Source organism: Lithobates pipiens, unplaced genomic scaffold (genome assembly GCF_037356315.1).
Source record: "Lithobates pipiens isolate NorthernLeopardFrog02 unplaced genomic scaffold, aLitPip1_a1.2 Scaffold_28, whole genome shotgun sequence".
Taxonomy (NCBI): Eukaryota; Metazoa; Chordata; class Amphibia; order Anura; family Ranidae; genus Lithobates; species Lithobates pipiens.
In genome coordinates, this window is record NW_027507789.1 from 221708713 (window position 1) to 221735536 (window position 26824).

Genomic DNA, 26824 nt, shown 5'->3' on the forward strand with positions numbered 1-26824 from the left:
TGCAATATATTATAATACAATGCCGCCTATCAGTTCCCATCTGTGCCGCCTATCAGTGCCTACCCATGCCCACTGTGCCGCCTACCCCATGCCCACCTGTGCCACTAATCCATGCCCATCCATGCCAATTTGTGCCACCTATCAGTGCCCATCCGTGTCGCCCATCAGTGCCACCCATTAGTGCCGCCTATCAGTGCCACATATCAGTGTCCATCAATGCCACCTCATCAGTGCCACTTCATTGGTGCCACCTCATCAGTGCCACCTCATTGGTGCCCATCAGTGAAGGAGAAAACGTACTTATTTGCAAAGTTTTGAAACTGAAACAAAAAAAAACAATTTTAATTTTCAAAATTTTCGGTATTTTTTTTATTTGTTTAGCAAAAATAAAAACCGTAGAGGTGATCAAATACCACCAAAAGAAAGCTCTATTTGTGGGTAAAAAATTATACAAATTTAATTTGGGTACAGTGTAGCATGACCGCGCAATTGTCATTCAAAGTGCGACAGTGATGAAAGCTCAAAAGTGGGTCTGGGCAGGAAGGTGTTTAAGTGGCCGGTATTAAAGTGGTTAAAGCAGAACTTCACCCAAAAGTGTGCTGTAAATTGCCTCCAGTGCTCCGGTGTCTTCCTGCTGGAGGCCTCTATTTTGAGCAGTTACTTCCTTATTGGAAACTCTCCCCCTCTCCTTGGTATCAAAAACTACATGTCACTTTCTGTAATTAAAATGTGTACATTTTTCAGTCTTTATTGTATGTTTTTGCTCAGTTAGAGAGGAAGGCTGACAGAAGCTTTATAGTGCTGAAGTTCACAGGCTGCCTCCTGAGGGGGAAAGGAGAGAATATCAGGAGGATAAGATAAGACACAATCCTTGTAAGTTTAACTCTTTTGTGTCTCCCTAGCAGCAGAGTTTGCCCTGTCACCATTTCTGCTTTTCTTTGAGTTCCCTCCCACACAGCCTGTGCCATTCCTGTTGCTTTCTTCCCCTTCAGCACAGTAAATCTTTAGGCTGTCAGCTGATCGGCCTCTAGTGCCTCTGATTTTAGGCACAGTGCCGAGAATAGAGAACAACTGAGCATGTGCAGAGTGGGGTCAGGCAGTTTATTAATGGATTTCTAAACAGTATAGGCACTTATTTTATAATATTTTACATACACAGCTATACCTGCAAAAAGGAGCTGACCTGAAGTCATCACCGACCATGCCACCCTGACCCCCCCCCCCCCCCCCCCCTCCCAGATGTATGAGCCTTATGTGTCAGCAAAGATCCACCCCCAGAAAAACAGCACTAATCTGCATGCTTACCCCCCCCCCCCCCCAGCATGAATCCACCCTCCTCGCAGTACAAATATTTCCCCCCCCAAAATAAATCACCTCCTAGCACAAATCCTCTACCTTAAAATTTCTCCTCCAAGTACACATTCCCCCCCCCCCCACTCCAAATCACCCTCTCCCAGCACAAATCTTCCACCCCATCCCTCACTCCCAACACAAACCCCAATAAACCACCACTCTTAGCACATTCACCCCCCCCAGATTCCACCTCCTAGAAAAATACCCCCTGCTGCCCCCCCTCAATTCCCCCTTCCAACACAAATCCCCCCAATCTCCTTGCAGTCCACCCCCTGCCTCCATTTGCCTCATGGTGCCCTCCCACCTCACATGATACCACAGTGCCCAGGGCAGCATCCCTTCTGCCCACCCTTGTCCTAGCCTTGCCTCCAATATCCTCACAGTGCCCTCCCACCTCACAATACCAGTTTCCAAGACAGTCCACCCCCCCTCACCTGATACCACAGTACCCCGGGGCAGCCTCCCCCCCTGCCTCCATTTGCCTCATGGTGCCCCCCCCCCCACCTCACATGATACCACAGGTGCCCATTGCAGCCGTCCCTCCTGCCCGCCCCTTGTCCCAGCCCTGCCCTCCCACCTCAAATGATACCACAGTGCCCAGGCAGACACCTCTTCTGCCCATCCCCTTGTCCCTGCCCTGCTTCCAATCTCCTCATGGTGCCCTCCCAACCTCACAGGATAGTGCCTACAGAAGCTGCCCCTCCTGCCTTGTCTCTGCCCTGCTTCCAATCTCCTCACGGGGCCCCTCCCACCTCACATGATACCACAGTGCCAAGGGCAGCTGCCCCTCCTGCCCACCCCTTGTCCAAGCCCTGCTAGCAGGATTTTATTTTCTGAATAAAGTTCCACTTTAACCCTTAAATAAAGATAACCGGTCATGACTGAGCCTTGCAGCAAGACTAGGTATACAGGTATGTACGATGTTCCCCTCCTGTTCCCTCCATCTCCCAACGAATAAGGCAAACCTTCTTAACTGCTAATTGGAGATTCCATGACATACTCTCGATAATGTTAATGTGGAACAGCAAACAAGAAAAATAAAACACTGTTACAATGAAAGGGGGGGGGGGGGGGGGAGGGACTCAATGAATTCGATTGTAAGCTCTAACTAGCAGGGCCCTCCGATTTCTCCTCTATTGTAACTGTAATGTCTCCCCCAACGTTGTAAAGCGCTGCGCAACCTGTTGGCGCCTTATAAATCCTGTATTATAATAAGAATTATAGTAAGAACAATTACCCCCCCCCCCCCCCATTTAAAGGGCTTTAGGGAGGGGCTCTAGGCTGAGCAGCTAATACTCCATCATCGGACAGCACAGGCTAAAACACACTTGATGTTCACCCTTCTCCGCCATAGGCTGGTGCTCCGGGGGTCACCATTCAAATTCCTTTCGCTAGACACCCTTAGGTAAAACATCTGGTGTGGATTTTCAGAGGTCGTGGGGCGGCTCATAATTTCAGAGTCACCTTCCCAACGTCATCAATCATTATTAAGCCGGGTCTGGTAGGCCGAGAGATTAGGCCAGAGGTGGGGAAATGGCGTCTGCGGGGACCCTGGGGCAGGTCACAAGGTGTCCCTAAATCCCCCCTGCCTCCCCCATAACTCATTCAACTGGTAGCAAGTGTAAAGAGAGAGTGTTCATAAGATTCCCCCCCCCCCCCCCGCCGCGTCACAACATAGGCCCCCCCCCCCCCCCGGCGCAAATACTAGATGGGAACTAGAATCATCTTAAGGAAGAACCCCAGCCAACTGTTACAGAAAATAGATAAGGGTTTGATTCTTTGCCAAGTCTTTCCTGCTGTCTGTGGCCCCACCAGGATCGTTTTTAAGGCAGGGCAAAAGGGGCAGATGCCCTGGGTCCCATCATTGTTGTGGGGCCCAAAGCAGCTGCCTTATACTTGCCAACTGTCCCAGTTTAAATTCCCTCATCCCTTGCAGTTTTAGTCCCGTGCTGTGTCCCAATATCTTGGTGTGAAGTTCTGTCGCTTCTGCCCAGCTCTGGCCTTTTACAATGTACAGATGACTCACCTGCAGACATTTTGTTTACATGTAACTAACCTGCATTAATATGTAAATAGTCGTGGACCACGGCATTGATATGTAAATAGAGGCGACATTCATATGTATAACATGTCCCCCTGAGGTCATATCTACCATCACTTCTGCTGAATGCTGCCCACTGGGGAGGTAAAGGAGCATGCTTGGAAAGTCCTGCCCACAACTATAGTCATTAAGCCGAACATCAGCCCGTTCTGGAAAGGTAAGCAAATTGGAGGTGGAACCCTTAAAAAAAAAAAACAGTCATTGCGCGGTAAGGATATGCAGTACCGCTAGGAACAATCAGTGAGCAGTATAATGTGCAGTAACCTCTAGCAACCAATTAGTGAGTGATATACATGCCCAATAACCTCTAACAATCAATAAGTAAGAATTATTGCTGTAGGGTAATCTCTAGCAACCAATCAACAAGCTGAAGTCATGTGCTGTAGCCTCTAGAAAACAGACAGTGAGCCATAATGTGTTCGCTAACCTCTAGCAACCAGTCAGTGAATCGGAAATGATACACTGTAACCTCTGGCAACCAATCTCAATCGCTAGCCTGATCTGATTCAGTAAACTGATTTTGAGTCTAGCTGCTATTTAGTGTATGAATCAGAGCATGTGGAGAGTGAAATTGCATGGAAGAGGGGCCCAAGAAAATGTTTGCCCGGTGTCCAATCAATAATAAAGACAGCCCTGGCCCCACCTGGTAACAATTTACTGCTGTCTGTGGCCCCCGTTTGCCATATGCGCTCTTTTTTTCTGCCCTGCTGACTTCTGTCACCAATCTTAAAGGTGGGGGCATTCCGGGCCAGATGCAAGGTCCATTTTTTGCCAGCTCCCTGTCCATCCCACACAAATGGCTTTAAAAAGGGCATATATGTAGACAATCCGCTGGTCCTCCAAAAAAAAAAACATACTTTTTTTAGGCCACGGCCTGCAATGCTTCTGGGCTTGGGTGATGTTCCTGTGCCTCCCTAGCAGAGCTACCCTGTTTCCCCGAAAATAAGACCTAGCGTGATTGTCAGTGATGGCTGCAATATAGGCCCTACCCTCCAAATAAGCCCTACCGTGTTCCCCCGAAAATAAGCCTTACCCTGAAAATAAGACCTACAAGGACTTTAACTAGGGCTTATTTGGGGGGGTAGGCTTATATTGCAGCCATCACCGACAATCACGCTAGGTCTTATTTTCGGGGAAACAGGTTAGGAGCTCAAATCTTACAACTATGCACTTTTGTAATGACTTGGATCTGTGTGGGATTTCGAGCCCTAGCTCTGCCAAGAGATGTGGTGACCCAACCCCTGCTGAGCGTTGGGAGGCCGAAGGTCAATGGTTTGTTTACGGATATCTTTTTTAACCCCTTTGCCAAAGACTACTGCTGCCCATTTAGGAGGGTATTCATGGCAGAGGCATTTCCCGGGCTTCCTGATCTTGTAATAGCTGCGATTGGCTGTCACAGTGGTTAACGTGATTGGGAGCCCATCCTACCAGCTCTTGATCGTAAGCAGTGACTGGGAACTGTCAGCGACAGCTCGGTCACAAAGCTGAGGGCCCCATGACAGAAGGCCCTCCCAGAAAAATACAGTGACACCAGCCATACGCATATAGACTATATTACCAAAAGTATTGGGACACCTGCCTTTACATGAACTTTAATGGCATCCCAGTCTTAGTCCGTAGGGTTTAATATTGAGTTGGCCCCGCCCTTTACAGCTATAACAGCTTCAACTATTCTGGGAAGGCCGTCCACAAGGATTAGGAGGGTGTCTTTGGAATGTTTGACCATTCTTCCAGAAGAGCATTTGTGAGGTCAGGCACTGATGTTGGACGAGAAGGCCTGGCTCACAGTCTCCGCACTAATTCATCCCAAAGGTGTTCTATCGGGTTGATGTCAGGACTCTGTGCAGGCTAGTCAAGTTTCCCAAACTTGCTCATCCATGTCTTTATGGACCTTGCTTTGTGCACTGGTGCATACTCATGTTGGAACTGGAAGGGGCTGTCCACAAACTGTTCCCGCAAAGTTGGGAGCATGAAATTCTCCAAAATGTCTTGGTATGCTGACGCCTTAAGAGTTCCCTTCACTGGAATTAAGGGGCCAAGCCCAACCCCTGAAAAAAACAAAAAATAACAAAACACACCATAATCTCCCCTCCACCAAATGATTTGGACCAGTGCACAAAGCAAGGTCCATAAAGATCTGGATGAGCGAGTTTGGGGTGGAGGAACTGTACAGTCAAGTTATAGCTGCAAAGGGCGGAGCCAACTTAATATTGAACCCTATGGACTAAGACTGGATGCCATTAAAGTTCATGTGTGTGTGTGTGTATAAAGGCAAGCGTCCCAATATTTTTGATAATATAGTGTTGTGGCAGTACATCAAATCATTTACTATACAGAAAGGTGAGCACATGGAAAGCATTAGAGGAGCCTTTTCTACTACCTATGATAACCGTGAATGATCATTACTGGGGAGTCATGTCCACAGTCTCTAACCATCTCCTATATCCTGTCTGCAGTCTCTAACCATCTCCTGTATCCTGTCCGCAGTCTCTAACCATCTCCTATATCCTGTCCACAGTCTCTAACCATCTCCTATATCCTGTCCGCAGTCCCTGATCATCTCCTATATCCTGTCCGCAGTCTCTAACCATCTCCTATATCCTGTCCGCAGTCCCTGATCATCTCCTATATCCTGTCCGCAGTCTCTAACCATCTCCTATATCCTGTCTGCAGTCCCTGATCATCTCCTATATCCTGTCCGCAGTCTCTAACCATCTCCTATATCCTGTCTGCAGTCCCTGATCATCTCCTATATCCTGTCCGCAGTCTCTAACCATCTCCTATATCCTGTCTGCAGTCCCTGATCATCTCCTATATCCTGTCCACAGTCTCTAACCATCTCCTATATCCTGTCCGCAGTCCCTGATCATCTCCTATATCCTGTCCGCAGTCTCTAACCATCTCCTATATCCTGTCCGCAGTCCCTGATCATCTCCTATATCCTGTCCGCAGTCTCTAACCATCTCCTATATCCTGTCTGCAGTCCCTGATCATCTCCTATATCCTGTCCACAGTCTCTAACCATCTCCTATATCCTGTCCGCAGTCCCTGATCATCTCCTATATCCTGTCCACAGTCTCTAACCATCTCCTATATCCTGTCCGCAGTCCCTGATCATCTCCTATATCCTGTCCACAGTCTCTAACCATCTCCTATATCCTGTCCGCAGTCCCTGATCATCTCCTATATCCTGTCCGCAGTCTCTAACCATCTCCTATATCCTGTCCGCAGTCTCTAACCATCTCCTATATCCTGTCCGCAGTCTCTAACCATCTCCTATATCCTGTCTGCAGTCTCTAACCATCTCCTATATCCTGTCTGCAGTCTCTAACCATCTCCTATATCCTGTCCGCAGTCTCCAACCATCTCCTATATCCTGTCCGCAGTCTCTAACCATCTCCTATAACCTGTCTGCAGTCTCTAACCATCTCCTATATCCTGTCTGCAGTCTCTAACCATCTCCTATATCCTGTCTGCAGTCTCTAACCATTTCCTGTATCCTGTCCGCAGTCTCTAACCATCTCCTGTATCCTATCCACATTCTCTAACCATCTCCTATATCCTGTCCGCAGTCTCTAACCATCTCCTATATCCTGTCTGCAGTCTCTAACCATCTCCTATATCCTGTCTGCAGTCTCTAACCATCTCCTATATCCTGTCTGCAGTCTCTAACCATCTCCTATATCCTGTCCGCAGTCTCTAACCATCTCCTATATCCTGTCTGCAGTCTCTAACCATCTCCTGTATCCTGTCCGCAGTCTCTAACCATCTCCTATATCCTGTCCACAGTCCCTGATCATCTCCTATATCTTGTCCGCAGTCCCTGATCATCTCCTATATCCTGTCCGCAGTCTCTAACCATCTCCTATATCCTGTCCGCAGTCTCTAACCATCTCCTATATCCTGTCCGCAGTCTCTAACCATCTCCTATATCCTGTCCGCAGTCTCTAACCATCTCCTATATCCTGTCCACAGTCTCTAACCATCTCCTATATCCTGTCCACAGTCTCTAACCATCTCCTATATCCTGTCCGCAGTCCCTGATCATCTCCTATATCCTGTCCGCAGTCTCTAACCATCTCCTATATCCTGTCCGCAGTCTCTAACCATCTCCTATATCCTGTCCGCAGTCTCTAACCATCTCCTATATCCTGTCCGCAGTCTCTAACCATCTCCTGTATCCTGTCCGCAGTCTCTAACCATCTCCTGTATCCTGTCCGCAGTCTCTAACCATCTCCTATATCCTGTCCGCAGTCTCTAACCATCTCCTATATCCTGTCCGCAGTCTCTAACCATCTCCTATATCTTGTCCGCAGTCTCTAACCATCTCCTATATCCTGTCCGCAGTCTCTAACCATCTCCTATATCCTGTCCGCAGTCTCTAACCATCTCCTGTATCCTGTCCGCAGTCTCTAACCATCTCCTATATCCTGTTCGCAGTCTCTAACCATCTCCTATATCCTGTCCGCAGTCTCTAACCATCTCCTATATCCTGTCCGCAGTCTCTAACCATCTCCTATATCCTGTCCGCAGTCTCTAACCATCTCCTATATCCTGTCTGCAGTCTCTAACCATCTCCTATATCCTGTCCGCAGTCTCTAACCATCTCCTATATCCTGTCCGCAGTCTCTAACCATCTCCTGTATCCTGTCCGCAGTCTCTAACCATCTCCTATATCCTGTCTGCAGTCTCTAACCATTTCCTGTATCCTGTCCGCAGTCTCTAACCATCTCCTATATTCTGTCTGCAGTCTCTAACCATCTCCTATATCCTGTCTGCAGTCTCTAACCATTTCCTGTATCCTGTCCGCAGTCTCTAACCATCTCCTATATCCTGTCTGCAGTCTCTAACCATCTCCTATATGCTGTCCGCAGTCTCTAACCATCTCCTATATTCTGTCTGCAGTCTCTAACCATCTCCTATATCCTGTCCGCAGTCTCTAACCATCTCCTGTATCCTGTCCGCAGTCTCTAACCATCTCCTATATCCTGTCTGCAGTCTCTAACCATCTCCTGTATCCTGTCTGCAGTCTCTAACCATCTCCTATATCCTGTCTGCAGTCTCTAACCATCTCCTATATCCTGTCCGCAGTCTCTAACCATTTCCTGTATCCTGTCTGCAGTCTCTAACCATCTCCTGTATCCTGTCTGCAGTCTCTAACCATCTCCGGTATTATATCTGCAGTCTCTGACCAAGAAGAGGTGGAGCATAAAGAGGAAGGGGTGGATCTTAAACAGGAAGGGGTGGGAGGGTGTGCGCCCAATTTTAGTCTTGCCTAAGGCAGCACAAAACCAAAATACACCACTTGGTGAGACCCATGTCCCTCAATGGACTAGAAGAAAAAAATAATTTTACGGTAAGCACACAAAAATTTAGAAACATTCTGGATGTCTAAAACAAGATCAGCTGAGAGGTAGGAAGGTACCACTGACAGACCCAAGGTATCAGGACCTCCTAGAATACAAAGTTACTTGAAGAACCCTATCAGGACAAGGTAATTGCCACCAAGTTGGACTTTTTCAGCAGAGCTAAAGAAAAGGCATCCAATCTCCTAGGATACTAGAAAAAAAACGGAGGCATGCTGGGTAAAAGAGGGGTTATACAGGGGCTGACTGCTGGCTTTACAATCTGTTTGACAGCATCCCAACCTCCTGTAGATGGCAGTATAACAGACTTCCTAAATTCCTGTGTCCCTCAATGGACGATGTAGAAGCTGGTTTTGGGTGTCTACCTACCTACGCAACCCCCCCCCCCCACCTTAGAACCCCTTTTTGCCTCTTACAACCTGTTTTTGGTTATAGATCCTTTGACACAAGAAACTTGGTTATAGATTCTTTGATTAAAGAAACGGATTTATTTCGCCAAAGAATTTTGCCAAAAAACATTTTGGGAGTTTTGACAAAAACCCAAAGGAAAAAATAAAATAAAATAAAAACGTAGAAACAAAATCAACCTTATAAAAATAATTATCTAGTGCTTTCTCTAGATCTTTCACTCCTCAGCGAGGTGCGGCGAACCATCGGATGAGGCAAAAGGGTGACCAACACCATCTACAGCCTGAGAGGGCCAACTGCAATGTTATAAATATAATCCAAGTGACTCCATTTAGTACCACCCCCCCCCCCCCCCCGCGACGTTTTGAAGGCCTCTTCTTCCAGATCTCAATAAACCGATTTCTAGTGAACCACAACGGGAAAAAAAAAATGTGGCTCTATGTTCATTGGTTGAGATTCCCAGAATCCTTTGTTCTGAATTTTCTCCTCAGTTACGTCAGCTGAGCATTTTTCCGAGCAGAACTGAATAATAAGGTGGGGGTGGGGAACAGCAACATTCCGGTAGGATCTAGAGACGATAAGTAGAAAAAAAAAAAAAAAAAGCCACTCGGCTTCCATCGCGTTGTGGGACGCCAGTCTTCTAAGCAGGTGAAGTTTACCTTTGTGGCCCTTCAATGAACTACTGTGCAAGACAAGTAGGCAGGGGTCACCCCCCCCCCCCCCGGTTATTAGGTATGTATCAGGAGCCAGGGGGTGCGGTTGAATGCATTTTGGTTGTGGAATGGCAATAGGTTGATCTTCTGACCGCAAATAAAACAGAGTACTTGTATACGTCTGATCACAAGTAATGGTGATGGTTGTGATTGAGGCTTGAAAATGGGCGCCATGAATGCGTGCTTTTTAATGACATCCGCAGGTCCTCACTACCATGTTCCTGTATTTCTTGAGGATGACGTTGGAGCTGTCGTCGAAGTAAAGGACGGAGATGGCTGTGAGCTGAGTGGGGGCGCAGCAAGGCTTCGGGACCGTGTCCGGGTTGATGAAATGAACCTAAACAGGGAGAAATAATAAAAGTTTCACTAAAAAAATGTTCAGTAAGCATCCTCATACTACAAATCGGAGAGCTGCACGCTGGTGTTCCATTGGGACTAAAAACAACTTTATTGTTCCTGGAATGCTTAGGACACTTCACCTAGCTCACCTCTCTGATGCCTTCACCCGCACTAGGGCTTGGCTCTGTTTTTGTACCTTTTCTTTTAAAATGAATAAAAAAAAAAAAAAAGTGATACTAAAACACGCACACCGTGTCATTTACATCGTCCCTTCTTCTTCTGTACAGTACAACGCGGAAAGTATTCACAGCGCTTCACTTTTTCCAAATTTTGTTGTTACAGCCTTATTCCATAATAGACAAAATTCTACAAACAATCCCTCATAATGACAACGTGAAAGAAGTTTGTTTGAAATATTTGCAAATTAAAAATACAAAAATCCCATGTACATAAGTATCACAGACTCCTCCCATGTACATAAGTATCACAGACTCCTCCCATGTACATTAGTATCACAGACTCCTCCCATGTACATAAGTATCACAGGCTCCTCCCATGTACATAAGTATCACAGGCTCCTCCCATGTACATAAGTATCACAAACTCCTCCCATGTACATAAGTATCACAGACTCCTCCCATGTACATAAGTATCACAGGCTCCTCCCATGTACATAAGTATCACAGGCTCCTCCCATGTACATAAGTATCACAGACTCCTCCCATGTACATTAGTATCACAGACTCCTCCCATGTACATAAGTATCACAGACTCCTCCCATGTATATAAGTATCGCAGGCTCCTCCCATGTACATAAGTATCGCAGGCTCCTCCCATGTATATAAGTATCACAGACTCCTCCCATGTACATTAGTATCACAGGCTCCTCCCATGTACATAAGTATCACAGGCTCCTCCCATGTACATAAGTATCACAGGCTCCTCCCATGCACATAAGTATCACAGGCTCCTCCCATGCACATAAGTATCACAAGCTCCTCCCATGTATACAAGTATCACAGGCTCCTCCCATGTACATAAGTATCACAGGCTCCTCCCATGTACATAAGTATCACAGGCTCCTCCCATGTACATAAGTATCACAGGCTCCTCCCATGTACATAAGTATCACAGGCTCCTCCCATGTACATAAGTATCACAGGCTCCTCCCATGTACATAAGTATCACAGACTTTGCTCAATACTTTGGTGAAGCCTCTTTGGCACCAATTACATCCTCCAGTCTTGGTGAGTATGATGTATGATGAGTATGATGTATGGTGAGTATGATGTATGGTGAGTATGATGTATGGTGAGTATGATGTATGGTGAGTATGATGTATGGTGAGTATGATGTATGATGAGTATGATGTATGATGAGTATGATGTATGATGAGTATGAGGAGTATGATGTATGGTGAGTATGATGTATGGTGAGTATGATGTATGGTGAGTATGATGTATGGTGAGTATGATGTATGGTGAGTATGATGTATGGTGAGTATGATGTATGATGAGTATGATGTATGATGAGTATGATGTATGGTGAGTATGATGTATGGTGAGTATGATGTATGGTGAGTATGATGTATGGTGAGTATGATGTATGATGAGTATGATGTATGATGAGTATGATGTATGATGAGTATGATGTATGGTGAGTATGATGTATGGTGAGTATGATGTATGGTGAGTATGATGTATGATGAGTATGATGAGTATGATGTATGATGAGTATGAGGAGTATGATGTATGATGAGTATGATGTATGGTGAGTATGATGTATGATGAGTATGATGTATGATGAGTATGATGTATGATGAGTATGATGTATGGTGAGTATGATGTATGGTGAGTATGATGTATGATGAGTATGATGTATGATGAGTATGATGTATGATGAGTATGAGGAGTATGATGTATGATGAGTATGATGTATGGTGAGTATGATGTATGATGAGTATGATGTATGATGAGTATGATGTATGATGAGTATGATGTATGATGAGTATGATGTATGGTGAGTATGATGTATGGTGAGTATGATGTATGGTGAGTATGATGTATGAGGAGTATGATGTATGATGCTACAAGCTCGGCACACCTATTTTTGGGCAGTTTCTCCCATTCTTCTTTGCAGGAACCTCTCAAGCTCCATCAGGTTGGATGGGGAGTGTCGGTGCACGGCCATTTTCAGATCTCTCCAGAGATGTTAAATCGGGTTCAAGTCCGGGCTCTGGCTGGACCACTCAAGGACATTCTCAGAGTAGCCTCTACTTTGTTATATGATGGTTGTTCTTCTGGAAGGTTCTCCTCTCTCCATAGAGAAATGCCGGAGCTCTGTCAGAGTGGCCATCGGGTTCTTGGTCACCTCCCTGACTAAGGCCCTTCTCAGTTTGGCCGGGCGGCCCGCTCTAGGAAGAGTCCTGGTGGTTCCAAACTTCTTCCATTTACAGATGATGGAGGCCTCTGTGCTCATTGGGACCTTCAATGCTACAGAAATGTTTCTGTGCCCTTCCCCCGATCTGTGCCTCCATACAATCCTGTCTCGGAGGTCTACAGACAATTCCCTGGACTTCATGGCTTGGTTTGTGCTCTGACATGCACTGTTACCTGTGGGACCTTCTATAGACAGGTGTGTGCCTTTCCAAATCACGTCCAATCAACTGAATTCACCACAGGTGGAGTCCAATCACGTTGTAGAAACATCTCAAGGATGATCAGTGGAGACAGGAGGAACCTGAGCTCAATTCTGAGTGTCATGTCAAAGGCTGTGAATACTTATGTACATTTTTATTTTATGTTTATTTTTTATTAAATTTGTAAAGATTTCAAACAAACTTCTTTCACGTTGTCATTATGGGGGATTGTTTGTAAAATTTTTCAAAAAATAATGAATTTAATCCATTTAATCATATTACGGCTGTAACATAACAAAACGTGGACAAAGTGAAGCGATGTGAATACTTTCCGGGTGCATTGTATATGGACGATGGCACTGTAATTATTTTAATAATTTCCCAATCGATATCCAGCTGTCACATGACCCAGCTCTCTCCCAGCCTGTCTGCAGGGAAACATAAGCAGGAGGAGCTTCTAGTCTTCTGCTGCTGGTCACATGTTAAAAAAACATACAAAAAAAACAAACAAACAACCAAACAAAACAAGCCTTTGGAATACTAAGTAAAAATAAAACCTATAAACTGTTTTAAATTGTCATACAAATATATATTTAAAATCAAATCTTTATTATTTCGTGGAAATAATGTGGTGTGGGCGGATTTCTGCCAGTCACAGGCTATGTCTTTGAATAAGAGGGAGGCAAAGCCCCCAATAATCGACATGTAATATTCCACCCTCCATTGTGTTTAGTTGGTTTGTGGGCATGGAGGAGGAGGGGAGGGAGTGGGCTGTAATTTACCACTGTGTCTATGCCCACATGGGTCACTTTAGTGTCACATGGGCTGCTCAGATGTGATAGGGAGGAAATGCACAGCATAGAAACGCACTAAAAACTGAGCATGTGCAGAGCTGCCAACACTACTAATCTCTAACTGCAGTGGGGACATGGACATAAGGGGGAGACAGACAGCAGCAGGATCAACCATTTTTTTTTTGCAGAATATAGAAAACAAATCTCATAGTGATGGAGTGATGAGAATGAACAGCATGGAATACACCATTTATTGATAGTTTTTAATGATGTGGGTTTAAAGACACTTTAAAGTACTAAAGCCATTTTTTTTTCTGGTACTTACCTGCCCTGTTGCAGTTGGTTTTACACAGACCAGCCCAGATCCTCCTCTTCTTGGGTCCCTCGCCAGCGCTCCTGGCCCCTCCCTCCTGCCAAGTGCATTCAGACATGGAGCCGAGGCTCGGGCTCGCTTCCTCTCTCTCCTCATTGGCTCACTGACTTTGATTGACAGCAGCAGGAGCCAATGACGCCCCCGCTGCTGTCTCAGCCAATGAGGGAGAGAGAGTCCAGGACAGCCGAGACTCTCGCTCACAATGCTGGATCGAGATGGGGGTCTGGTAAGTTTTAGGGGAGCTGCTGCACACAATAGTTTTTTTTTTATCTTATTGCATAGAATGCATTAAGATTAAGATATTGCATAGAATGCATTAAGATTAAGATATTGCATAGAATGCATTAAGATTAAGATATTGCATAGAATGCATTAAGATTGTATCGTATTGCATAGAATGCATTAAGAAAAAAAAATAACTTCTGACTTTAGAACCACTTTAATCATAGAAATTTTTCTTTTTTTAAATGCAAGTACAAGAATTTGACCAGGTATCAGCCTCTCGCAGTCCCCGAACAGCAGCCTGGGAGATGTAGAAACAGCACAAGGTGCCTATCAGTAGGAGAAGAGAGCAGAGTGACAGAGGGATGAGCTTATCAATGTGCTGCTTCTCCTTTCACTGTCCAGTTACAAACTGGGGGAAGAACAAGACCTTTAAAAAGGATAAGTTCACCTTTAAAAAAAAAAAACAAAAAAAAAAACAAAAAAAGAAATGCAAATTTTTTGGAGGTAAAATGAATGTGCATTTAATAGCCTGCAGAGCATTGCACCTGCGATCAGCAGATGGCAGATGTAATGTCCGGCTCCTGCAGACTCTCGGGATAGCTGTCTGCCAGTACCTCCGACCTTATAGGTAGGCAGTTATTTGAGAGCAGGAAGATCAATGTACTACGAGAGTGCTCACCATCGCCCTCGTAGTTCATCGAGAACCAAAAGCCGTCAGCCGCAATAGATGATGGTTTTTGTAGTCTAATCATTCACAGGAAACTGTAAATGAATGATGTGGCCATGTGGGCGGAGCCTGGCTGTTTTCAAATTGTGACAGCAGGTGCGGGGAGAAGATCCCCCGCCTGTTGTCACTTGGAGGGGGGGGGGGGTGCAGATGCTGGAGCATGTTACATGTTCCACCTTTCAGTGTTATTTAAAGGAGAAGTAAAGCCAAAGCTCGTTTGGCTGTATTTCTCCAGTTCATTCTGCACTCCTGTGATGCGTTTTCAGCAGACAGCGGGCTAAAGCCTGCTGTCGGCTGACGTCACAGGGCTGGGCAAGGCTCCGCAAAGGTTGCGACCATATGTGGGGGAGCTCCGCTGTTTTCAAATTGTAACAGCTGGTGTGGGGAGAAGATCCCCCACCCGCTGTCACTTGGAGGGGAGGGGGGGGGGAGAGGTACAGATGCTGGAGCATGTTACATGTTCCACCCAAAAAAATCGTCGCAGAGCCAGGCCAGGCTCGGGAAAAATTGGGACCATATGTGGGGAGCCTCATTGTTTTGAAATTGTGACAGCTGATGCAGGGAGAAGATTCCCCACCTGCTGTCACTTGGAGGGGGGGAGGTGCAGTTCCTGGAGCATGTTACAAGTTCCACCCCAAAAACAGGTGTAACATGTTCCAAAAGGTGAACTTATCCTTTCAGTGGTTAATTAAAGGAGAAGTACGGGGGAAAGCTCATTTGGCTGTACTTTTCCTGTGGATCACAAGAGTGCAGTTGGTTCTGCACTCCTGTGACCCGTTTTCAGCTAAAACCCGCTGTCGGCTGACGTCGCAGAGCCGGCCCAGGCTTTCCGGAAAGATTGCGACCATATGGGTCAGGATCTGCCTACATGCCCGGACCGGCACCCGGGTCAGCCTCTCGGCGAACCACTGAGAGCCTGAGCCGGATGCTCCTCCGCAGCCCAGCGCTCCAGTAAGCGCTGGAGGGGGGGGGGGGGGGCAGAGCAGACAGCGGTGACTGACAGTCTTTCTGCTCAGGAAAAGATCAGTGGGGTTCTCAGCCTTAGAGCCGACGGGGGACAGATGCAGCACCCACTTAGGTAAGTAGGATTCCAAAATGAAAACAATTACCGTACGTCTCTTAACTGCAACAGATAAAAAAAAAATACAAAAAAAATCAGGTCCTCTTTTCTGCCAGAAAGGACTGTGCCAAGTGACAGAGCTGTGTAAATCTCAGGACTGGACAGACAGAAATACAAATCTTTTGGCAGATAAAAGTCCATGTAGTCTGCAATACTATGCATGGCTTTGTACAGCAAAGGACCCTTTGCTTAACCACTTCCCGACCAGCGCACGCCGATGTACGTCGACAGAATGGCACAGGCAGGCATATTGGGGTACAGGTACGTCCAATCTTCAATGCCGCCCTGCCATCGGGAGCGCGCCGCGCTGGTCGGGACCCCCGTGAGTCCGGTCGCGGGACCTGCGGACTCGATCGCTGTGGGCATCCCCGCGATCGTCTCACGGGACGGCTGAATGGAGGAAATGCCGTGTAAACAGCATTTCTCCATTCTGCCTAGCAACTAGTGACGCTGATCTTTGCTACATGTGATTGGAGCAGAGATCAGTGTTCACTAAATGAAAGCCCAACCCCCCCACAGTTAGTAACACACCCCTAGGAACACTTAACCCCTACACTGCCACCCACTGGTTAACCCTTTCACTGCCAGTGTCATTTACACAGGAATCACTGCATTTATATAGCACTGATTGCTGTATAAATGACAATAATCCAAAAAAAGTGTCAAAAATGTCCGATGGTTCCCCCACAATGTCGCAGTCACAATTAAAATCGCTGATCGCCGCCATTACTAGTAAAAAAAAAATAATAAAAAATTATTAATAAAAATGCTATAAAACTATCCCCTATTTTGTAAACGCTATAACTTTTGCGCAAACCAATCAATAAATCGCTTATTGCGATTTTTTTTTACCAAAAATATGTAGAAGAATACGTATCGGCCTAAACTGAGGGAAAAAATGTTTTTTTATATATTTTTGGGGGATATTTATTATAACAAAAAGTAAAAAATAATGCGTTTTTTTCAAAATTGTCGCTCTATTTTTGTTTATAGCGCAAAAAATAAAAAAACCGCAGAGGTGATCAAATACCACCAAAAGAAAGTTCTATTTGTGGGAAAAAAAAGGACGTCAATTTTGTTTGGGAGCCACGTCGCACGACCGGCGCAATTGTCAGTTAAAGCGACGCAGTGCCGAATCACAAAAAGTGGTCTGGTCTTTGACCAGCAAAATGGTCCGGGGCTGAACAAACAAAATAAATAAAGATCTCCGGTAATGAAGCGGGGGAAATGCGGACATACCAGCAGCAGCCCAGATGATCTTACCAGTGTCTGAACGATGGCGTGGTTTGTAGCATTCATGTAGGAATTTAGTGGGAAAGCGCATTCACCTTCACAGTAATAAGCAGCGTAACCCTCAGGAGCAATAATCCAATCCTACGGAGGAAGAAAAAAAACAAAAAAACAAAAAAAAAACAAACACAACAGTATTAATAACCCCGGCGAAGGCCACCGTCACCAAATACAGAGAGAAATGTCACAAATCTGACAATTTCCTTCAAATCTACCAAAAACTCAGCGTCCCCCCCATGAGTGCGGGTGAAAGTGTACATAAAGCCATAGGATGGGGGAAAGAAGAGGTAAAACCCCCGTCAAGTTACAGTGCCTTGAAAAAGTATTCATACCCCTTGCAATGTTCCACATTTTGTCACGTTACAACCAAAAACGTAAATGTGTTTTATTGGGATTTTATGTGATGGACCAACACAAAGTGTCACATAATTGTGAAGTGGAAGGAAAATGATAAAGGGTTTTGGAAATTCTTTACAAATAAATATGTGAAAAGTGTGGGGGGAGGGGCATTTGTATGGCGCCCCCCGGAGTCAATACTTTGTAGAACCCCCTTTCTCTACAAGTCTTTTTGGGGATGTCTCTACCAGCTTTGCACATCTAGAGAGGACATTTCTGCCCATTCTTCTTCTTTGTAAAATATCTCAAGTTCTGTCAGATTGGATGGAGAGCGTCTGTGATCAGCAATTTTCAAGTCTTGCCACAGATTCTCAATGGGATTTAGGTCTGGACTGTGACTGGTCCATTCTAACACATGAATATGCTTTTATGTAAACCATTCTATTGTAGCTCTGGCTGGATGTTTCGGGTCGTTGTCCTGCTGGAAGGTGAACCTCCGCCCCGGTCTCAAGTCTTTTGCAGAATCTAACAGGTTTTCTTTTAAGATTGTCCTGTATTTGTCTCCATCCATCTTCCCATCAACTCTGACCAGCTTCCCTGTCCCTGCTGAAGAAAACCATCCCCACCACATGATGCTGCCACCACCATGTCTCACGGTGGGGATGGTGTGTTCAGGGGGATGGGCAGTGTTAGTTTCCCCCACACATAGCGTTTTGCTTTTAGGCATAAAAGTTGAATTTTGGTCTCATCTGACCAGATCACCTTCTTCCACATGTTTGCTGCCCCCTCCCCCACATGGCTTCTCACAAACTGCAAACAGGACTTCTTATGACTTTCTTTCTCCAATGTCTTTCTTCTTGTCACTCTTCCATAAAGGGCAGATTTGTGGAGAGACGACTAATAGTTGTCCGGTGGACAGATTCTCCCCCCTGAGCTGTGGATCTCTGCAGCTCCTCCAGAGTTACCATGGGCCTCTTGGGTGGAGGTCAGAAGAGAGTAAAGGAGGGCGGAGGACAGAGGAGAGGAGAGCAGAGCAGGCTAGGGGAGGGCAGAGGGAGAGCAGAAAAGGGCAGAGAAACAAGGATCATGGTAAGCGCATCATAAATCTGGTGACGGGCACTGATCTGCAGTTCTGTTTGGATTCACCATGGTGACTCGATAAGCACGGACATATTGGACTTTATTATTATTTTTTAATTTTTTATTTTTAGTTTCAGCTTTCTGCAAGCGTTTATTTGCTATTTTCACATTCTGTTGGTGGTTTTATTAGTATAATGTTAATGTTATTTTTTTGAGCAACACTTATTCATCATGAACATTGACATTTTACTTTGTTTCCTATTATTGAATAGGACTACTGAAGCAGCGTTCCAAATTTTTCCATATCTATTTCAGTGTGTGTATCCCACTTAATGCTGCAGCCTTTTTTTATTTTATTCTATTATTATCTTTTTTTAATAACCTTAATTTTTTCCTGAGCGCAGTTTATTTCTTGTTAAACAAGGAGGAGGGCAGGGGAAAAGCAGAGAAGAGCAGAGGACAGAGGAGGGGTGAAGACAGAGGAGCAGCAGAGAAGGGCAGAGGAAAGCAAAGAAGGGTAAAGGAGGGCAGGGGAGAGCAGAGGACAAAAGAGCAGCGGAGGACAGGACAGAGCGGAGGACAGAAGAGAGCGGAGGACAGAAGGGAGCAGAGGACAGAAGGGAGCAGAGGACAGAAGAGAGCAGAGGACAGAAGGGAGCAGAGGACAGAAGAGAGCAGAGGACAGAAGAGAGCAGAGGACAGAAGGGAGCAGAGGACAGAAGAGAGCAGAGGACAGAAGAGAGCAGAGGACAGAAGGGAGCAGAGGAGGGCAGGGGATAGCATAGGGCAGAGAAGGGCAGGGGAGGGCAGAGGAAAGCAGAGATGGGCAGAAGAAAGCAGAGATGGGCAGAAGAAAGCAGAGATGGGCAGAGGAAAGCAGAGATGGGCAGAGGAAAGCAGAGATGGGCAGAGGAAAGCAGAGATGGGCAGAGGAAAGCAGAGATGGGCAGAAGAAAGCAGAGATGGGCAGAGGAAAGCAGAGATGGGCAGAAGAAAGCAGAGATGGGCAGAAGAAAGCAGAGATGGGCAGAAGAAAGCAGAGATGGGCAGAGGAAAGCAGAGATGGGCAGAGGAAAGCAGAGATGGGCAGAGGAAAGCAGAGATGGGCAGAGGAAAGCAGAGATGGGCAGAAGAAAGCAGAGATGGGCAGAGGAGGGCGGGGGAAGGCAGAGGACAGAAGAGGGCAGAGGAAACCAGCCAACTTAGCCTAACCCCCCTTTCACCCCATGCATTTTCAGAACCAGGCATCTGGAAAGGGAAGCAGAGGAGGAAGGAAGAAAGTAGAGGACAAAAGAGAACAGAGGAGGACAGAAGAGAGCTGAGGAGGCCAGGGGATGGCGGAGGACAGAGGAGGGCAGAGGACATAGGAGAGCAGAGAATGGCAGGGGAGAGAGGAGGAGAGCAGGAGGGCAGAGGTGGTTCACTCAGGTTGAACTGGATGGACTGGTGTCTTTATTCAACCTTACTAACTATGTAGGAGGGCAGAGGAAATCAGAGATGGGTGGAGGAGGACAGAAGAGGGCAGAGGAGGAAGGAGGAAAGCAGAAGAGGAAGGCAGAGGACAAAGGAGAGCAGAGAAGGGCAGGGGAGGGAGGAGGAGGGCAGAGTGGGGAGGAGGAAAGCAGAGGAGGGCAGAAAAGGAAGGCAGAGCACAAAGGAGAGCAGAGGAGGACAGAAGAGAGCTGAGCAGGGTAGAGGAGGGCAAAGGACAGAAGAGGGCAGTGGAGAAGACAGAGGAGGTTAGGGGAGGGCAGAGAAGAGCAGGGGAGGGCGGAGGACAGAAGAGGGCAGTGGAGGGCAGAAGAAAGCAGAGGAGGGGGGAGGAAGGCAGAGATGGGCCAAGTGGCTAATGAAGCATGAGAGGTGCCAGTGCGCATGATTTAAAATTGCATGAAGGGCAGAGAAGCAACTGCATTCCTGGAACAGAACGGATGTAGGCTTCAGCTGCCCTCAGTTAAAATGTCCACCTTCAGAAATGGGGCGAGTGCTGTAATAGCATAAATTTCAACATGCAAAAAAAAACAAAAAACATTTTCCTAAATGAAGTAGCTAAATGTCATAAATCACGGAGTGCCGTGATGCCGCGCGGGGGGGGGGGGCGTGGTCTCACCTGCCATCCCAGGTCCCGGAAGCTGACGTAGAGTTCGTGTTTCTTGCAGGCTTGCTTCTGGTCTGTGCTGCTGTTTTCTGGGATGACACAAAAGGAGGAGATATTGATTAAAGGGGCATTCCACCCACACCCCCCTCCTATCATCAGCTTCATGAGGATCAATGCTAACAAACGAAGGAACAGCAGAAGACTGATGAAATCCTCCCGCTTGTCAACATGTTCTTTCGCAGCACGCATGAACCCACAAGACCCTCCCTCTACTATGTGGCGTTCTGATGTATATACACTATATTACCAAAAGTATTGGGACACCTGCTTTTACACGCACATGAACTGCCAGTCTTAGTCCGGAGGGTTCAATATTGAGTTGGCTCCGCCCTTTGCAGCTATAACAGCTTCAACTCTTCTGGGAAGGCCGTCCACAAGGTTTAGGAGGGTGTCTATGGGAATGTTTGACCATTGTTCCAGAAGAGCATTTGTGAGGTCAGGCACTGATGTTGGATGAGAAGGTCTGGCTCGCATTCTTCATCCTAATTCATCCCAAAGCTGTTATATCGGGTTGAGGTCAGGACTCTGTGCAGGCCAGTCAAGTTCCTCCATCCCAAACTTGCTCATCCATGTCTGGGGGTTCTATTGTTGCTGGGGGGTCAAGCTTTACTGTGGGGGGGATCTATTGTAATTGGGAGATCTATTGTTGGGCAAATCTATTGTTGCTTGGGGGGGGGTCTATTGTTACTGGGCGATTTATTGTTGCTGGGGTTCCATTGTTGTAGGGGCACAGGGGGTTCTATTGTTGCTGGGGGGAATATATTGGACGAGAAGGCCTGGGTTGCAGTCTCCGCTCTAATTCACCCCAAAGGTGTTCTCTGGGGGTTGAGGTCAGGACTCTGTACCGGCCAGTCAAGTTCCTCCAAGCCAAACTCGCTCATCCATGTCTTTATGGACCTTGCTTTGTGCACTGGTGCAAATAATTTGGTGGAGGGGGGGGTTATGGTGTGGGGGTTGTTTTTCAGGGGTTGGGTTTGGCCCCTTAGTTCCAGTGAAGGGAACTCTTAAGGCGTCAGCATACCAAGACATTTTGGACAATTTCATGATCCCAACTTTATGGTAACAGTTTGGGGACGGCCCCTTCCTGTTCCAACATGACTGCGCACCAGTGCACAAAGCAAGGTCCATAAAGAGATGGAGGAGCGAGTTTGGGGCGGAGAAACTTGACTGGCCTGACCTTAACCCGATAGAACATCTTTGGGATGAATTAGAGCTGAGACTGAGAGCCAGGCCTTCTCATCCAACATCAGTGCCTGACCTCACAAATGCTCTTCTGGAAGAATGGTCAAACATTCCCATAGACACCCTCCTAAACCTTGTGGATAGAAGCTAAAACAAAGAAATAGAATAAAAAAAAAAATAAGGAATATAACAGTATAGAACAGAAAAGAATAGAATAAAAAACAGAATAGAACATAAAACAGAATAGAAAATAAAGGAATATAATAGTATATAATAGAAAAGAATAGAATAAAAAAAGAATAGACTAAAATAGAATACAAAATAACAATACAATAGAATAGAAAATAAAGGAACAGAATAGAACAGAACAAATAGAGCAAAATAGAAAATAAAATAAAATAGAATAAAGTAGAAACTAAAAGAATAGAATAGAGTAAAAAAGAATAGAATATAACAGAATATAGTAGACTAGAATATAAAAGAATTGAACAGAATACAATAAGAAAAAAATAGAACAGAACATAAAATAAAAAAATAGAATAAAAAATAAAGGAACAGAATAGAAGAGAAAAAATTAGAACAAAATAGAATAAAATAAAACAAAATAGAAAAAAAAATAGAATAAAGTAGAAAATAAAAGAATAGAATAGAGTAAAAAAGAAATCAATATAAAACAGAATAGAGCAGACTAGAATATAAAATAATTGAACAGAATACAATAAGAAAAAAAATAGAAAAGAACATAAAAAAATTGAATAAAAAATAAAGAAATATAATAGTATAGAATAGAAAAAAAAACAGAATAGAACATAAAACAGAATAGAAAATCAAGGAATATATTAGTATAAGATAGAAAAGAATAAAATATACTAAAATAGAATAGAAAATAAAAATACAATAGAATAGAAATTAAAGTAACAGAATAGAACAGAAAAAATTAGAACATAATAGAATAAAACAAAATAAAAAATAAAATAAAAGCATAGAAAATAAAATAAAATAGAATAAAGTAGAAAATAAAAGAATAGAATAGAGTAAAAAAATAATTGAATATAACAGACTAAAATAGAAGGGAATATAAAGGAATTGGACAGAATAGAAAAAATAGAATAGAACCGGAAATAAGGAAATAGAATCGTAAATAAGGAAATAGAATAAAAAATAAAGGAATAGAAAAGTATATAATAAAAAAATAGAATAGAATCGAACATAAAACAGAATAGAAAATTAAGGAATATAATAGTAAAGAATAGAAAAGAATATAATAAAAAAAAAAAGACTAAAATAGAATGCAAATTAAAAATACAATAGAATAGAAAATAAAGGAACAGAATAGAACAGAAAATAGAATAAAACAAAAAAGAAAATAAAAGTATAGAAAAAAAATAAAATAGAATAAAGAAGAAAATAAAAGACTAGAATATAGTAAAAAAGAATATAATAAAAAAAGAATAGACTAAAATAGAATACAAAATAAAAAAATATAATAGAACAGAAAAAATAGAACAAAACAAAATAGAAAATAAAATAAAAGCATAGAAAATAAATTAAAATAGAATAAAGTAGAAAATAAAGGACTAGAATAGAGTAAAAAAAGAATTGAAAATAACAGACTAGAGTAGAACTGAATATAAAAGGAATTGAATAGAATAAATAAAATAGAACAGAAAGTAAGGCAATAGAATAAAAAAATAAAGGAGTAGAAGAGTATAGAATAGAAAAGAATAGAATAAAACAGAATAGAATAGCATAAAATAGAAGAGAAAAAATACAATAGACAAAGGAATAGAATAAATCAGAATACAAACTAAAATAAAAGCATAAAATAGAAAATAAAATAGAATAAAGTAGACAGTAAAAGAATAGAATAGAGTAAAAAAACAATAGAATATAATAAACTAAAGTAAAATAGAATATAAAGGAATATAATAAACTGGAGTAGAATAGACAATAAAGGAATAAAACAATAGAATAGAAAAAAATAGAACAGAAAATAAAAGAATATAATAATATAGAATAGAAAAGAATAAGAATTAAAAACAGAATATAACAAAAAAGAAACATAAATGCATAAAGGAACAGAGTAGAATAGAATTAAACAGAATGGAATAGAAAATAAAATAATAGAATATAATAAACTAGAGTAGAATAGAATATAAATGAATATAATAAACTGGAGTAGAATAGACTATAATGGAATAAAACAAACTAGAATAGAAAACAAAATAGAACAGAAAATAACGGAATATAATAGCACAGAATAGAAAAGAATAGAATAGATTAGAATGTTTATATAGTATCTTCTGAAATGTAAATTTTGAAATGAATTAATATGTAAAATGAATTGAGAAGAAAAATGATTGGAACATAAGGAATATGAGGAATATAAATGATTAACTTAACGAACAAATCTGAAGTGAAGTGGGCGTTTCCGTTGCGCACACCTCTGGGCTCTTGGGGGAGGGGGACGGTTTCCAGTCTATGGCCAGATGAAGGTGCAGCCTCATAAAGGTGACCACTAGGGGCAGTGTCAGGTATTCATGCTATCACTCACTGTCACCTCCTTTCCCCTCCCTATGACACATTTCTCCAGGGGTGTAGATGAGCGGGGTAGAGGGACAAACACCCCCAACTCCCAGGTGACCCCCCGGAAAGACATCACAGAGGACCTGTTATTACAGCTGTGGTTCCCCACCTGGGATGTTGGCCACTCTGAGGGCCTCCTGGTTCTTTGGTGCTTTGGATCGGTTCTGGTTGCGCTGCTTCCCCCCGGTGGACCGTATGCTGCGCAGGTGGATCTCTGTGGCCTTGAAGAACGCCACCATGAAGGGTTGCTTGTTGTGTGGTCCATTCGTCCCAATCAGACCCGCCATCTTGGGGTTGATGCTCTGCCCTGTGGGATAAATGGTAGATGTTATCAGTGCACAGACACATTCTGAGGGATCTTTATAGCGGGGGTTCCTCCGGTGGGGTTCCTCCGGTAGGGTTCCTCCACAGAGGTTTGTAGAAAAATGGCGGACAGCTGGACGCTGTGTTCTGGAGCGTTTTTTTTTTATAATCTGCACTGCAGAAAACACACACAGCCAACCAGTGCGCCCATGAACGGCTGTGAGGGAGCTGTCATTGGTCAACTCACATCACAGTTCCAGTGTACAGAGCCAATCAGAATGATCGCTGTTGGCCAATCACAGCCATCACAAGTGTAAACACTGCCAGTGTTTATAAACATTCAGCCCATTCTCTCCAGAGGAAAGGGAGGAAAGGTGGAGCTGAATTTTCGTCAACACTGCAGGGAGGAGGATCACGGGCAGATTGCAGGTGAAGGTGGGAGGTCCTTCTGAGCAACAAGGATTGTGGGATCATCTTCTTACAAGTGGGGGGGTAAAGTTTCTGCTGGCCTCCAATGACTGGAAATGTTTGCGTGTTGTTGGTGGCAGTGGTACTGGTGGTGGTAGTAGGGGTAGTTGTGGTTTAAGTGGAGGTGTAGTAATGGTAGTGGTTTTAGTGGTAGTAGTAGCAGTACTGGCATTGGTAGTAGCAGTGGTAGTGATTTACGTGGTAGTCGTAGTGGTGGTAATTGTAGTAGTGTTGGTGGTAGTAGTGGTGGTGGTGGAAGTAGCGATTGTGGTGATGGTAGTTTTGGTAGTGGTTTTAGTGGTAGTCGTGAACGTGGTAATAATAGTAGTGGTAGTGGTTGTAGTGGTAGTTGTGGTGGTGGTAATTACAGTAGGGGTGGTAGAGGTAATGGTGGAAGCAGTAGTAGTAGTGGTGGTGATGATGGTAGTAGTGGTAGCAGTAGTGGTTTTAGTGGTAGTAGTAATGGTGGATTTAGTTGGAGTAGTGGTGATGATGGTAGTAGTGGTAACAGTGGTTTTAGTGGTGATGGTAGTGGTGGTGATGGTAGTAGTGGTTGCGGTTTTAGTGGTAGTAGTGATGGTAGTAGTAGTGGTGGTGATGGTAGTAGAAGTGGTAGTGATGGTAGTAGTGGTGGTGGTGATGGTAGTAGTGGTGGTGGTGATGGTAGTAGAAGTGGTAGTGATGGTAGTAGTGGTGGTGATGGTAGTAGTGGTGGTGGTGATGGTGGTAGTAATGGTGGTGATGGTAGTAGAAGTGGTAGTGATGGTAGTGGTGCTGATGGTAGTAGTGGTGGTGGTGATGATGGTAGTAGTGGTGGTGATGGTGGTGGTAGTGGTAGTGATGGTAGTAGAAGTGGTAGTGATGGTAGTAGTGGTGGTGGTGATGGTAGTAGTGGTGGTGGTGATGATGATGGTAGTAGTGATGGTAGTAGTGGTGGTGGTGATGATGATGATGGTAGTAGTGGTGGTGGTGATGATGATGGTAGTAGTGATGGTAGTAGTGGTGGTGGTGATGATGATGGTAGTAGTGGTGGTGGTGATGATGGTAGTAGTGATGGTAGTAGTGGTGGTGGTGATGATGATGGTAGTAGTGATGGTAGTAGTGGTGGTGGTGATGATGGTAGTAGTGATGGTAGTAGTGGTGGTGGTGATGATGATGGTAGTAGTGGTGGTGGTGATGGTAGTAGTGGTGGTGGTGATGATGATGGTAGTAGTGGTGGTGGTGATGATGATGGTAGTAGTGATGGTAGTAGTGGTGGTGGTGG

General features: G+C 44.4%; 1 protein-coding gene across 1 annotated transcript in view; it reads right to left on the reverse strand.

The window, feature by feature from the left end:
* Positions 1 to 9285: 9285 nt before the first annotated feature.
* The window catches only part of BMP7 (bone morphogenetic protein 7), a 132135-nt gene continuing 114596 nt past the window's right edge, over positions 9286 to 26824 (reverse strand). The window contains exons 4-7 of the mRNA XM_077460572.1: positions 24899 to 25096; positions 20974 to 21050; positions 17421 to 17531; positions 9286 to 10278 (exon numbers count right to left, since the gene is read on the reverse strand). Of these exons, the coding sequence (XP_077316698.1) occupies positions 10129 to 10278; positions 17421 to 17531; positions 20974 to 21050; positions 24899 to 25096 (536 nt within the window). The 3' untranslated portion in view covers positions 9286 to 10128. The remainder of the gene's footprint in view (positions 10279 to 17420; positions 17532 to 20973; positions 21051 to 24898; positions 25097 to 26824) is intronic.